This window comes from Gouania willdenowi, chromosome 1 (genome assembly GCF_900634775.1).
Source record: "Gouania willdenowi chromosome 1, fGouWil2.1, whole genome shotgun sequence".
Lineage (NCBI taxonomy): Eukaryota > Metazoa > Chordata > Actinopteri > Blenniiformes > Gobiesocidae > Gouania > Gouania willdenowi.
Window position 1 is genome coordinate 9,798,638 of NC_041044.1, and position 13,268 is coordinate 9,811,905.

The 13,268-nt window shown below is 38.0% G+C and overlaps 1 protein-coding gene across 2 annotated transcripts in view; it reads left to right on the forward strand.

Annotated features, from left to right (window-relative positions):
* usp34 (ubiquitin specific peptidase 34) overlaps window positions 1-13,268 on the forward strand; it is an 87,833-nt gene that overhangs the window by 16,643 nt on the left and 57,922 nt on the right. For both annotated transcript variants that reach the window (XM_028460957.1, XM_028460949.1), the window contains exons 7-18: window positions 1,745-1,937; window positions 4,411-4,472; window positions 4,585-4,666; window positions 4,793-4,885; window positions 5,735-5,860; window positions 5,961-6,090; window positions 8,294-8,424; window positions 9,161-9,885; window positions 10,061-10,275; window positions 10,711-10,829; window positions 10,939-11,066; window positions 13,046-13,135. In XM_028460957.1, the coding sequence (XP_028316758.1) occupies window positions 1,745-1,937; window positions 4,411-4,472; window positions 4,585-4,666; window positions 4,793-4,885; window positions 5,735-5,860; window positions 5,961-6,090; window positions 8,294-8,424; window positions 9,161-9,885; window positions 10,061-10,275; window positions 10,711-10,829; window positions 10,939-11,066; window positions 13,046-13,135 (2,094 nt within the window). The remainder of the gene's footprint in view (window positions 1-1,744; window positions 1,938-4,410; window positions 4,473-4,584; window positions 4,667-4,792; window positions 4,886-5,734; window positions 5,861-5,960; window positions 6,091-8,293; window positions 8,425-9,160; window positions 9,886-10,060; window positions 10,276-10,710; window positions 10,830-10,938; window positions 11,067-13,045; window positions 13,136-13,268) is intronic.

Consider the following 13,268-nt stretch of genomic DNA (forward strand, 5'->3'; position numbering starts at 1 on the left):
ACCATCTTCATCAAGAAGCAGAAGAAAAGATAACCAGTTTTTTATGCACAACTGCTCATCATAATTAAATCCATGTAATTGCAGAAAATGTTTTTTTCCAGGTTACAGATGCACACATACCATACACTCCATAAAATAAACAAGGAGAAAATACATTTAGATTATTGGCAGCTCTTAATAAATGTGTAATATATAGATATAAATGAATATCTGTATATAACATATCTGCTAAATTGCACAGTATCATAGATAGGACTAGATGTAATTGAACTACACCATGCCCATATTGAAATTAAGTAGTGGGCCGAGGAAGATTCTCACCAATTCCTCTCCACAGTCTAACTCTGCATTGCTGATTCAGAGCACCAATACCATCGGCTTTTTCTTTCCTACAAATATCAGCCTTTCACATGTAAGGATGCGCTTCTGTCGCCATAGAAACAGTTGCTAACCACGGTTCAACTGTTACAAATAACAAGAAAGAATGGGGATTGTTGGTCGTCATTTGACTCAAGTGGATGTATGCTTTGATGCTGTGTGCGGAAAGTTAGTGTGGGAATCTAATTTCAAGAAGGATTTCTGTAACAATTAGGAAATATATTTTATTCTTTCTGCAATGTTCTTGCATTTGAAGCACAGCAAAAGCCGTACACTTTTATTTACTCTACTTCGACTGCAACATATGGTCATCTGAGATACAATTACGGTTTATTTTTAAGACAATTAACTTGTTTAGAGGACAGAGTAGATACTGTATAAGTAACTGCTGTTTAGAAATGTCTTAATGTTCTGTAATTACTTTAGGTAAAGGATATAATTACAGTCAGTAGAAAGTCTGACTATTGGACAGTAGGATGGGTTGCTTTTAAAGGGATACTCGACCCAAAATTACAAGAAGACAGAAAGCTCAACTTTTGTACGTAAACTTTGCTAGTTGGAAATAAAGATGATTTACAATGTAGATTTAGTCGTTTTAGGTTGTCTTCCTTGTTCAGCTGGAAGGAATATATGGATTTAAAGCAAGATGACCAATTGTGGTATCCAAATTAGCACCAACAAGCATTTTAAAAGTCTCATTTCTTGGTACATGAAACGTCAAAATCTGTCTAGCATAGTGTTTCTGATTTTCTTGGGAACACAGTCATAATGCTCAAAGAACGGATGACATGTAATAAAGCACTTAAATTATGAATTCTAATAATTCAATTAGAATTCATAATAGACATTCTATGTGAGCTGAGCATGATGTCAACTTGATATAACTCTGATCAGCTGATACATCCAAAATGTCTATGCCAATGTTACATATATTTTAAGGCTAAAGGTTGATATAAATTACTCCTGACATTTCTTACACAAATTAATGACAAAGTTTTATCATTCACAGAGTCCCTGGTCAAATGTAGAAAGAGTTTATTGTCAAATGTGTGAGAGACAAACAAGCCTGGAGTTCTGTAGCTTCACCAGACGTGACCAGGCTCCACTACAAATATGTTGCTGCTTGGTCTCCACAGCAGAATTAAGAGAACCTTAAGATAATCAATAACCAAAACATGTTGGAGTGGCTGCGTGCAAAGACTTTGGTGTTATCATCAAATGTGTTCTAGTTTACTTGTGCCGACTTTGTTTAGGGCACTTTGACCAAAGAGGTGACCGGCACTTTGAGCACAGTGCTGTGGAGCAGATGATTGCTACTAGTAGGTGACTGGATAGTTGAGTAGTGACTCTTTGCTGCTCTTTGCAGGTATCTGTGTAAACTGTCTGACCAGGAGCTGCGACAGAGTGCAGCACGAAACATGGCTGACCTCATGTGGAGCACAGTGAAGGAGCCGCTGGACAGCGCGCTGTGCTTCGACAAAGAGAGCCTGGATCTTGCTTTCAAATACTTCATGTCCCCAACGCTCACCATGAGGCTGGCTGGACTCAGCCAAATCACTGTGAGTCTTCAAACTGGGGAAACGATGAGTGTCCAGTTTAATCGTTGATTAGTCAATGATGAATGCAATTTAACCTATTAGAATATGGTCAAATGTGTGATAACTAATGTTATGTGATCAATAATGATTCTCAGAACTTTTTATTGACCCATCTACTTTTGGTTGAAATTTGAATGTAAATGTAAACTAAGAAATCATTACAAGGTTCCAAATCACTGCATACATAAACAGAAACAGATGTAGTTGATATAGAACTCTGTACTCCTGGTTAACATTAGCAAAAATATGAATTTGCAAAACATCGACTGAAAGCACAATTCATGACTACTATTTAGTTAGCAAGCAAATTAGCACTTAGGTTTGCTTCAGCCATGTCTGATCACTTTCTCTACAAATATTTGTTTATCGATGACATTCTACTAGGGATGTAACGATTCACTCAACTACCGATAAGATTCTCGGTTCACAATATGATTTTCTCACGATTTATTTTACAAAATTAGACTGTAGACAAATCATGACTAAAAAATATTACCGGTAAAAAAAAAATTTCGAAAAAAAATAATGTACTATTTTCTTTTATCTTTCATTGTCAAAAGAATCCCTTGATAAACTATGCAAAACAATGCAATTTAATTAAAAAATCCTGAATGAAATAAATAAAGAAATAATACAATGAAGAAGAAGCCTATTCATTTAAATTTTGGCTCTACTGTAAACTATGCAAAACTGCATATTAGTTCCTTTTCTTTTTAAAAGTGCAACTGAAAATGTATTTTGTGCCTTAACAATTGGACTTAAAAACAAATCCTATATCAAAGAAACAATATAAATAAACTATGGCTTTCATTCTTTCCCTTTCCTCTGTTCCCCTCTAACCTTTCTTTCTTACCTCTTTCATTTTGTCTTGGGGAAGCCAAAATGCTTCCACACCTCTGATTTAAAACATGGTGTTGCGTCCTGAATTTCAAATTCTAAATAGATAGCGCCCTTTGCTGTAAGAAAAAATAATAATTATAATAATACTGCAACAAAATACCCCTAGCCTGTGAGCCAGATAGCAAAATGATAGGTGACATTGTAGAAGGTAGCAGCGCACCTTTGGATGAGAGATCATCCATGCTGAGCAGAGCTCAGAGGGAGAGGAAAGGAGTTTATGAGACAGAAAATGGCGCTACGTACGAGAGTTGATGTTCCCAGCAGAGCACAGCAGTGCACAGTCGACCAAAGCATGCTTGGAACTCATGGATAGTGTGGCGATGGTGAGATAAAAAAACAAAAAAATGGGGCAAGCAGTGACAGACTGCATGTCGGGGAGTAAGAGGAAGTTACGTGTGTGCAGAATGACGGGAGAGAAACTTGGAGGAACGCCAAAATACATTAAGAAATCAATTGAAATCTGAACCAGATAACAAAATAATAATAATTTTGCCATCAAAAGCCCGGTCTCAGTGTTTGTTTTATGTTTTATATAAGGAAACAATGTTCAGATGTTAGAGTTGTCACTAAAGCAAAAAAAAAAAAGCTTTAAAGTCATTGACAGGGTTTTTTCTTTTTTACAAAAAGCCTGTTTTCTCAGCTTTTTGCTCTGAAACTGAAGATTTCATAGTAGAAAATATTCTGTGGGTCTTTAAAATCAGTCAAAATGCTCAAAAAACGGCTGGCACTGAGGGTGCTAGAAAATCTTAAAATGGCTGGCACTGAATGAGTTAAAAAATGATATCGAATGAATCAACTGAACATAAAACCTGGCGTATTTCCAAGGTATCTTGGAGACAAAACAATGTACACAGGACACTGAACCTTAATCTAATGTAACTTTAGTAACAGTTTTAAAAGTCAGTGCTTGAGCTGTAGCCATTTGTATTCACAAACTCAAAATATATGAATCACTGTGCAATCTACGTTTACATTTGTTCATTTCGGAATGTTCTCTCGTGCTCAATGTTCATTCTGTTTCGGTTTTTGGTCTTTTGCTGAACCAGAGCCAAGAAGCCACACTTGCAGCGTGTAATAACACGACAACTACAAAGTGTTGAGTGTTAAGTGTTTTGTTTTGGATTTTGTCATGCTGATTCCATATTCCAAAAAAAGAATTGAGATGTTTTTTGAACCTTGTGCTTTCACATGTTTTAACCATGAGGTACATGCGAAAAATTGTCTGTCCTTTATCCCTCTATACCAGCTTATCCTGTTTAAAGTTGCAGGTTGCCAGGGCTTTACACTTTACTCAATGATAGTGCAATTTAACATCATGGTAGTATGATATAGCTGTTGTACTATTTACTAGTGTTGGGAAATATATCTGTTTGTTAACTACTGATGCCATAGTTCAGCTTTCTACAGGAGTGAAGACTAAGGACGTTAATAAAAGGCATGCAATCCAGCATCAACAACGCAGCCAAATGCAAGCAATTATATTATCTCATTGCTGTCAGTTTAAATGTGGTGTTTTTCTTGCGTGTTTCTTTAGAATCAGTTACACACCTTCAATGATGTTTGCAACAATGAATCCCTACTGTCTGACACAGAAACGTAAGTTGTGATCCAAACCTGCTTACACATCTTATGCTGATTCTTCCTGTAAAATTCAATGTGGTTTGATTTGTTTTAACCGACTGGCATGATTCTGTTTCATCTTTTTTAGATCCATAGCAAAGGACCTAGCTGACTGGTTAATCCATAACAGTGTAGTTGAGCACATATTTGGGCCTAATTTGCACATTGAGGTGAGACCAATTAATAAGTCACATCAACAGCTAAGTCCCTAAGCCTGTTTAAACAAAAGCACGAACTGAGTTTACCTTGTAAAAACGGCGAGTGCCGAATGTTGACACAATGTCTCTGTTTCACAGATCATCAAACAATGCCAAGTAATACTGAATTTCTTAGCTGCAGAGGGCCGACTCAGCACTCAGCATGTAGACTGTATCTGGGCTGCAGCTCAGGTGGGAAGCTCTCAATTCAATATTTCTGTCTGTTGTTTTTTCCAATCATGTTAAAATTAGAGACAATTTTGTTTTTAGGACACTTAATGAAGAATAAAAGAATCTTTGCATTTTTTTTATGAAACATCTGCAACTGTTGCAAATTTGGGATTGGCTGTTTTTTTTACCAGCCTGTGGATGAGAAGCAATGCTGCTAATTAAAAACAGCAAAGGTACACATATGGGCAAAATTGTTGGCACCCCTCTGTAAATTACAGATAAACCCACAATATTCACTAAAATAAATTCAATAATAAAAAGAATAATAGTACCTTAAGGGGGGAAAAAAGACAATAAACATGTTAAGCTAAGATGTGTCCTCTAAATAGCTGTTATGGTGTGTACTGCACTGAAAATTAACCACAGAAAGAAAAGGAGTGAGTTGTCTCAGGAGATTTCAAAGAAAATTATTGACAAGCATGTTAAAGGTAAAGGCTATTAGACTGCAGTTGCATATTGAATGGGAATGTAGCCAACCTCAAAGGATGTGGCTGCAAGAGGAAAATTGATGTCAACTTGAAGAGACAGATAATATGAATGTGACTGCACGTGTTCAGACATTTGATTTGATTTTCCTTTCTTGTACTGGGTTAAATTTCACTATAGTACTGCTTTCATGTTCTAGATCCAAAAATGTGCTAAAACCTTTTTTCTGAAATATTAGTGATGTCCTGTGGAAAAAAGAAAGTTAGTAATGGAGACTGGTATTGCTTTCGTAAAGTTGTTTTGATTTGATTGCCACAATTATTACCGTCATGACACGTTTAAGCACTCTGTGTCCCACTGTTAATCAGTTTAATTTCTTTTCAGCTGAAACACTGTAGCCGGTACATCCACGACCTTTTCCCTTCACTTATAAAAAATTTGGACCCAGTGCCTCTACGCCATGTCCTCAACTTGGTGTCAGGTCTTCACCCCAGCTCCCACACAGAGCAGGTATAAACTCTTAAATCACTGCATTATGTTCAACAGTAAAATGTGCTCATTGTTGTTGAGTGTTTCTGGTGAAATAATAGATCTACTCTTTGTTCCCTAGACACTGTACCTGGCCTCTATGCTGATTAAGGCTCTTTGGAACAACGCCCTGACAGCTAAGGCCCAGCTCTCTAAACAAAGCTCTTTTGCTTCCCTGTTAAACACCAACATCCCCATGGGCAACAAGAAAGGTCAGTGCAGATTCACCTCATTATAATCTTGATTCACTCTCTTCAAAGTTCTGTGGAAGAAAAAATAGTGTAAGTAACAAAATAGCTATGACTTAAAACACACTCTCCAGGGCTCGACACTAACTTTTCTAATGGTGGCACTGGTGCAACTAACTTTTTCAGCAAAGAATTTGGTCGCACCCTTTTTTTTCAAGCCATGCATGCTGATGAATAGTTGACTTAATTGGCGTATCGTAGTTGAATGATGTTTGCAAAATCTTTTAACGTTTTAGTGTCAATATTAAGTTTTCAAGCAGTGGCTGAAATAACTTTTTTTTATATTTCTTTTATATCTTTTTAAAAGACGTAACAAAAATGTTTTAAATAACAGCAACGTATACCAACAGGTTACATGTTTTTTATTTTTTATTTTGCAGAAATGCTGTACTTGATTAGGTTAGGTTAACAGTAGCATAACCAACTTCATAACCCAGCATCTGCATTGCTTCACCCCATGGAATTCAATTCAGAGGATCCAGCTCTTATAGTGGTTGCCCTCTTCCCCTGATCAGGGGTCTGCAACCTTTACTCTCAAAGGACCCATTTTGTCTCATCTAACCTGGATTAAAGTACTCCTTATTTGACTTGATTTTTATTGATCATGTAAATGGAAACTTAAAATCAGTTTAAAATAAAATAAATTGACATCAAGAAATAAAGTAGTATCTTACATCTTCAAATTCTTATGCGTCTCAATTTACATGAACACAATGTTATATAAAGAAGATTTCTTTTAGTTAATGTTTTTGAAAGGCTGCAAAAAGTAACTTGAATTTGATAACACATGATCATGTGGTCAACAAATGTTTATTGCTCATTTCTTGCCACACATAAAGCATGCATATTTAACCGCAAATTGTTATATCTTGATTTTATTTGTCATGAATCATTTATAGTTTCTTTGAAAAAAGCAACTATTTATTTTGATAGTTTTTTTTTTTTTTTAAACTATAGGGAGCCATTACATTAGAGTCAAAGAGCCACAATAGGCCTCAGAACCTCAGGTTGCAGACTCCTGCTCTGGGAGAACCACATCATAGTCCATCAGTCCTGGTCCTTCGATGCTGATTCTGATGAGGTCCTCCTCTTCGGTGTTGAATCGTATATGTGCTGCGCATGTATGCTCTGCTCGGCGCCCCACATGCACTCTGTCACTATGCCCGCTGAGCTCAGCGCTCTCTACCCCATTGCTCCGCATGCACGGACGCCTGTCCCCAGAGTGTGTATGTCCCAGTGTCTGTGAATGCAGCACGGACCGTGTCTCTCCCCAGTGTTGGTGACGCAGCAACTTTGTGTGGCAGCACGTGTAGTGTCCCTCTCGGACCCTGAATCTCAGGAAGAAGACTCAACAGGACGAGGAAGTTTATTTCTTTTGGATTTTCACTCGCACAGATGCAACCAGATTAAATTTTTACTCGCACATACTGAAAAAATAGTTGCATATGCGCCAAATTGGGTCGCAGTCTTGAGCCCTGCTCCCATATACATATACTAAAGAGCATACAGGGATGTTCACATTTTCTCTTATGCAGGAGAGTTCTCCCACATTTTGATGGAGCACATTTTGTATCAACTAGAAAATACAGCCAGACTAATTAGAATTTCTTTATAATAATCTTTATATATTTAATTTCCCAGAGGGAGCTTTCCTAAGGGATTAATAAAATCTATCTAATCTAATGTAATAAATTACAAAAATGCTACCATATGAATATGAGTTACAATAATACTGTATATGTACTATTAAAGACTTTCAGTCACTTGACAATCAGGTTAAAAATGAAGACAATGAGAAGTAATGAACTATAGAATATAAACAAGATAACGATATGAAAATATAAACATTCAATAAAATGCCTTGAGCGAAATTCTAAAAGTTGAGTTCTTATAGCAGTTTAAATGTAGTTACTGTTTCTGTCTGTATGTGGGTGCACTACCTGTGTAGATGTGTGTTTGTGGGTCGTAATCGTAACCGATTACTATAGTCTGTTACTTCAGTAAATGTGTTGGCAATCCTCACCTGTTCAGTCTGACAGTCATCGTTTTTGCAAACAGCTAAAAATGGAATGAAAAAAATCTTAACACTTTAATAATAACCTTAATAATCACATTCAATAATACAAATCCAAAAATGTATTTATTTGATTCTGTGGTTTTGTGTTAGGCTCACCAGCTGCCAGCCCAGACAGCAGTGACAACAGTGACACTCATCAAAGTGGGGGCAGCGACATCGAGATGGATGAGCAGATGATAACAGGGAGCAAGAGGAGCCAGCAGAGGCTGTCTGACACTGAGGTAAACAAACACCTACTTTCACTTATAGCTTACATTGGTTCAGGAATATGACTTAATTAGGAATTAAGGATGCATATTATTTATTAGACATATGACCTATTAGCCATGAACGATTGTAGTTTGAGAAATGTCATACATTGCAGCTCTCAGATTTACAAACATGCATATCATCAGAATTATAATTACTAATTTGGTTCTAGTTTATATGTTTAGTCATTTAACTTTGACAGGAAAACAACTATTTTTTTCATTTGTCCGTAAGTAAAATATAGTGGAAATAATTTCAAAGCACTCATTAACTAATGTCCCTTTGTTTGACATAGATCATTGTCATGTTTAATGTAAACATTATTCAGACATTTTGTCTGCTTTAAAAAAAAATTAAATAAAATCAATGGATAAAAAGGTAAAAAGAATAATTTTGTTAATAAATTATAATCAATTCACTTTTGACTTTTTATGTTGTTTTGCAAGAACATTTTTGGGATTTTAGTTTTCATTGAGCTGAAGGCCATAGATGCAAGAGTTTTAGTTAGCAGAACAAAAGAACAAATTTGTGCATCACTGCTATTGCTTCTATTTTAGAAAAAAAACCTACAGCTAGTGTTTTAACACTCTTACGTTGTACATAAATTTGTATCAATAACCAACTTTACAGTAGCACCTTCGGGAATAAGGTGTATAAATGTAGCAGTGTTCCGAATATGAGGTTCTGAGACTTGTTTTATCCATTTAGGAGTCGATGCAGGGCAGCTCTGATGAGACTGCTAACAGCGTGGAAGAGGGCAGCAGTGGACCAGGCAGCAGTAGTGGACGTAGTGAGGCCTCCAGCAATGAGGCTGCTTCCAGCAGAGCCAGCCAATCAGCCGGGAGCCCAGGCAGCGAGATGCACTCTGATGACATGGCAGATAGCGAGGCCCTAAAGGAGGAAGATGAGGAGGAAGATGATGACGAGGATGATGAGGAGGAAGATGACGACGATGACGAAGATGATGAGGAAGAAGGAAACCGCTTACCTTCTGAGAGCAATCAGCCAAAAGAGATTCGTGAGCAGACGGAGACCAGAAAGAGAAAGGCAGGGGAGGCTCTGGGTGAGGTGCTAAGTCAGGGGGCGGGGCCGAGTAGCCCAGGGGAAGGAGCTAAACCCAAGGTTATGTCCTTTAACTCTGACACCTCTGCTGTCATGGTCACAGCAGCACCTACGTCTTTAGAAGGCAGGATGAGAATATTGGACTCTTGCTCTGCAACTACATCTGGACGTTCTGATGTGGCCGAGCCACAGCAGCAGGCTGCAGACAACAGCCCCACACAGATGGTGGTCCAGGGGCCTCAGGAGCCTCCATGCCTGTCACGGCCTGGAGACTTTCTGGGAGAAGCAATGGGGAGTGAACTTTTTAACTGCCGCCGTTTCATTGGTTCTCAGCATCACCACCATCATCACCACCATCATCATCATGAAGGGTGAGACTGGTTTTGCTAAATGTTTCTGTGCTGTTGTTTCAACTATAATAACACTTTCTAAATGTATCTATTGAACCATAAGTTATAGACCTTTGGAATTTCAACCCTGTGAAGCCTTGCTTTCTCCTGTTTACATTTATGTAAGCTTTGCTTCAAGTTTCATCTCTTGTCGCAGTTCAATCGTGGAGGACATGCTGAGTGCAGATGACGTGAGTTGCAGCAGCTCTCAGGTCAGTGCCAAATCAGAGAAGAACATGGCTGACTTTGATGGTGAGGAGTCGGGATGTGAAGAAGAACTGGTACAGATCAACTCCCACGCCGAGCTCAGCTCCCACCTCCAGCAGCACCTACCCAACTTGGCTTCCATCTACCATGAGCACTTAGTACAAGGTTAGCTGCTCACTACTTTAATGGATCAAAAAGTTTGGTTCAACAAATCTGGCATTTAGTTTTGGCATTTTTAGATTTTTTTGGTTGTAAGATTGAATTTGTTTTGGTTGAGAGATCAGAGTTTTTCATCTAAATCAACACTCAATCCAGACATTAGTTGGATTTAAGCAGATAAGAGTGTTGCTGATTGATGATTAACTCAAAGAGTAATTTAGTGTTTATTTTGATTGCATACTCTCCATGCAGCTTTAGCGTTCAGTAGCCGTTCACATCAGAATCAGAATCAATTATAATGCCAAGTATTCATTTTTAGTCAATAGGAGTTATTCTTGGTGGATGGTGCGAAAAAGACAAAAACAAAACAGAAATAGTATAATATTAATAAATATCACCTGCTATCAGTGAAATTATTTTCTACACACAATTTCTCCCCAGGTCCAGCTGTTCATAAACATCAGTACTCCAGCAGCCATGCTGTGACTGACATCAACTTGGATAATGTTTGTAAGAAGGGCAACACTCTGCTGTGGGACCTTGTGCAAGATGAAGATGCGGTAATTTTTTCATGTGTTTGAAGGAATATCAACACAAAATATTACACAATATTCTAAAAAAAAAGTCTCATATCAGCAAAAACTTAATGATTGTTTTGTTTACGTTTAGATCCATCTGTCTGATGGTCTGATTAATGAAGCTGAGAAGCTGCTGTGCTCTCTGGTTTGCTGGTTTACTGATAGACAGATCAGAATGCGTTTCATCGAGGGTTGCCTTGACAACCTTGCCCATCATCGGTAAGAGAGGGGTGATTTTGAATACACGTTCTTTCAAATTGGTGTCTTTAACAATTGATGTTTTACACCAAGGGCCTGTACTATGAAGCTGGATAAGTATATCCAGGATATCTCTCCTTTAGCGGGCTTCACCTAACCAAATATTCTCCGTCACAGACCAGCTGTATTACAAAGCAGGTTATAAACACGTTCTGTTAACCTAGGTGATTTCAGCCTCACATGGGAGGGGCGGAGATTGCGACTTCTGACCAGTCAGAAATTGGGAGTAACTTTGCAGAGTAACTTTCTTCACAATTGAAGAATACAGCTTTAAAAATATGAAGAATTAAAATTCATAAATCAGACCAAAAAAAACACTTGCTGCAAGAAGGAAGGAATGCAGGCAGGAAGCTGTGACACAGTTAATGCATAAAATTGTGAGATTATACAACATTAATAAGCCTTTTCACATTCTGGAAGTGTGCATGCGCAACCTGTGGGGGTCATAGGTCAAGAGGGATATAAATGTATACACGACGCTGTTTGTGCCATGCGCTGAGATTTTCAGCTGACTTTTTGTACGATAAAGGGCTTAATCTATCCGACATTCAATATATTGCAAGTGCAACACTGAGACCGCAGTCACTCACTTATACTGGCTTTCAACGAACAACTTTCAATGAGTATTTGCGCTTTTAATGAACAAGGAAAAATAATCAAAATCTTTGTCAGACTCACATCCTACACCGTCAGCCATGGCGAGTATATCCCTCTTGACCTTTGACATAATGCGGAAGAACTGAACCAGAGAGAGAGTGTGAAAAGGCTTATTTATTGGATGATAAACGGACAATGCTCTGATCAGGCAGTTTTACTTTATCACAGCACAGTTGTTTCTGTTCACATAGTCCACCTCAATTTCTCACAAACTGGGATAAGAGCACATTGTTTTGCTCTGAAGACTCGGTGAACCCTGTGAAAGGAACATGCTGCATTTAGTTTCTACCGTTCAGTCAGCCTACTATACATCAGGGGTATCCAAATGCAGTCCTCGAGGGCCGGTAGTCCACCAGGATTTCAATGTGTCCCAGCTCAAACACAGCTGAGAAGCTTGTTAGCAGACTTTTGCAAAACTGTTTCAGGATTTCAGAAGTGTTGTGGACTACCGGCCTTCTACTACTGCTTTTGCACACCCCTGGTCTACATCACCGGTGGACATTATTTGTATTTTGTATTGCCTATATTATTTCACAGGTCCCTCCACAATGTGTGTTTAGGAGCACAACTATAACATGTTTCAGCCGAGGCTGTCAGCATTGCCACATATGAATGAATAAGTTTACCCTCTCCAGAAAGGGAGAGTGCCGGCACAGGCTTCATCAGCTCACTGCAGATCAGTCCATCAGAATGTAAATCTATATCTTTTAGGATGTCATTGGTCAATGAAAGGATTGCATTTTTCATTAATATTCAGATTATTTCCTAAGCACAGCCATCAGATCTGCACACCAACCAGGATCTTCTAAGAATGGGCAGGCCATTTTCAGAATCAGAATCAGAAGTACTTTATTTATCCCAGGGGGAAATTACTTTTTTTTCCACGAGAACTGATTGGTCAGGAGGCGGTGCTTTTATAATAGCTCAGATCTTATCCACATCTTAACCTGCTTCTGACCAGGTTAGCCATTCAGCACAAATTACCATGGTGATTTACTCTGATAAGAAGTTAACCAGCATCGTAGTACAGCACACATGTAACAAATCTCAGAAGTTAGCGCAATAAGCTTACAGTACAGGCAACAAATGTATTTTGATTTAAGTTTGAGAAATGTGGCTTAGAGAAAAAAAGTTTTTTCAAGTGTCACTGAAAGTTGGCAACTATTGGCCACATATGTAACATTTCAGTTTTTTCATTATTATGCTGTTTTTTTTTTTTCCTTTTTAAATTGGGACTTACCTTCCAAATTTTCTAGAATAAGCCTCCTTTGTTTACGTTTTAGGTCCGTTGTGGTTTCTTTGCGGTTACTACCCAAACTTTTTGGCACTTTCCAGCAGTTTGGCTCAAGTTATGACACTCACTGGATCACCATGTGAGTAATACTTCTTTTTTAATTCCAAGTAGGCTAGCACTAAGATTGACAAGCGTTTGTCATCACAGCTGAACACGCAAAGCTTTATGTCTGCAGCTTGTGAATTAAAGAATTTATTAGACCTATTTTTTTT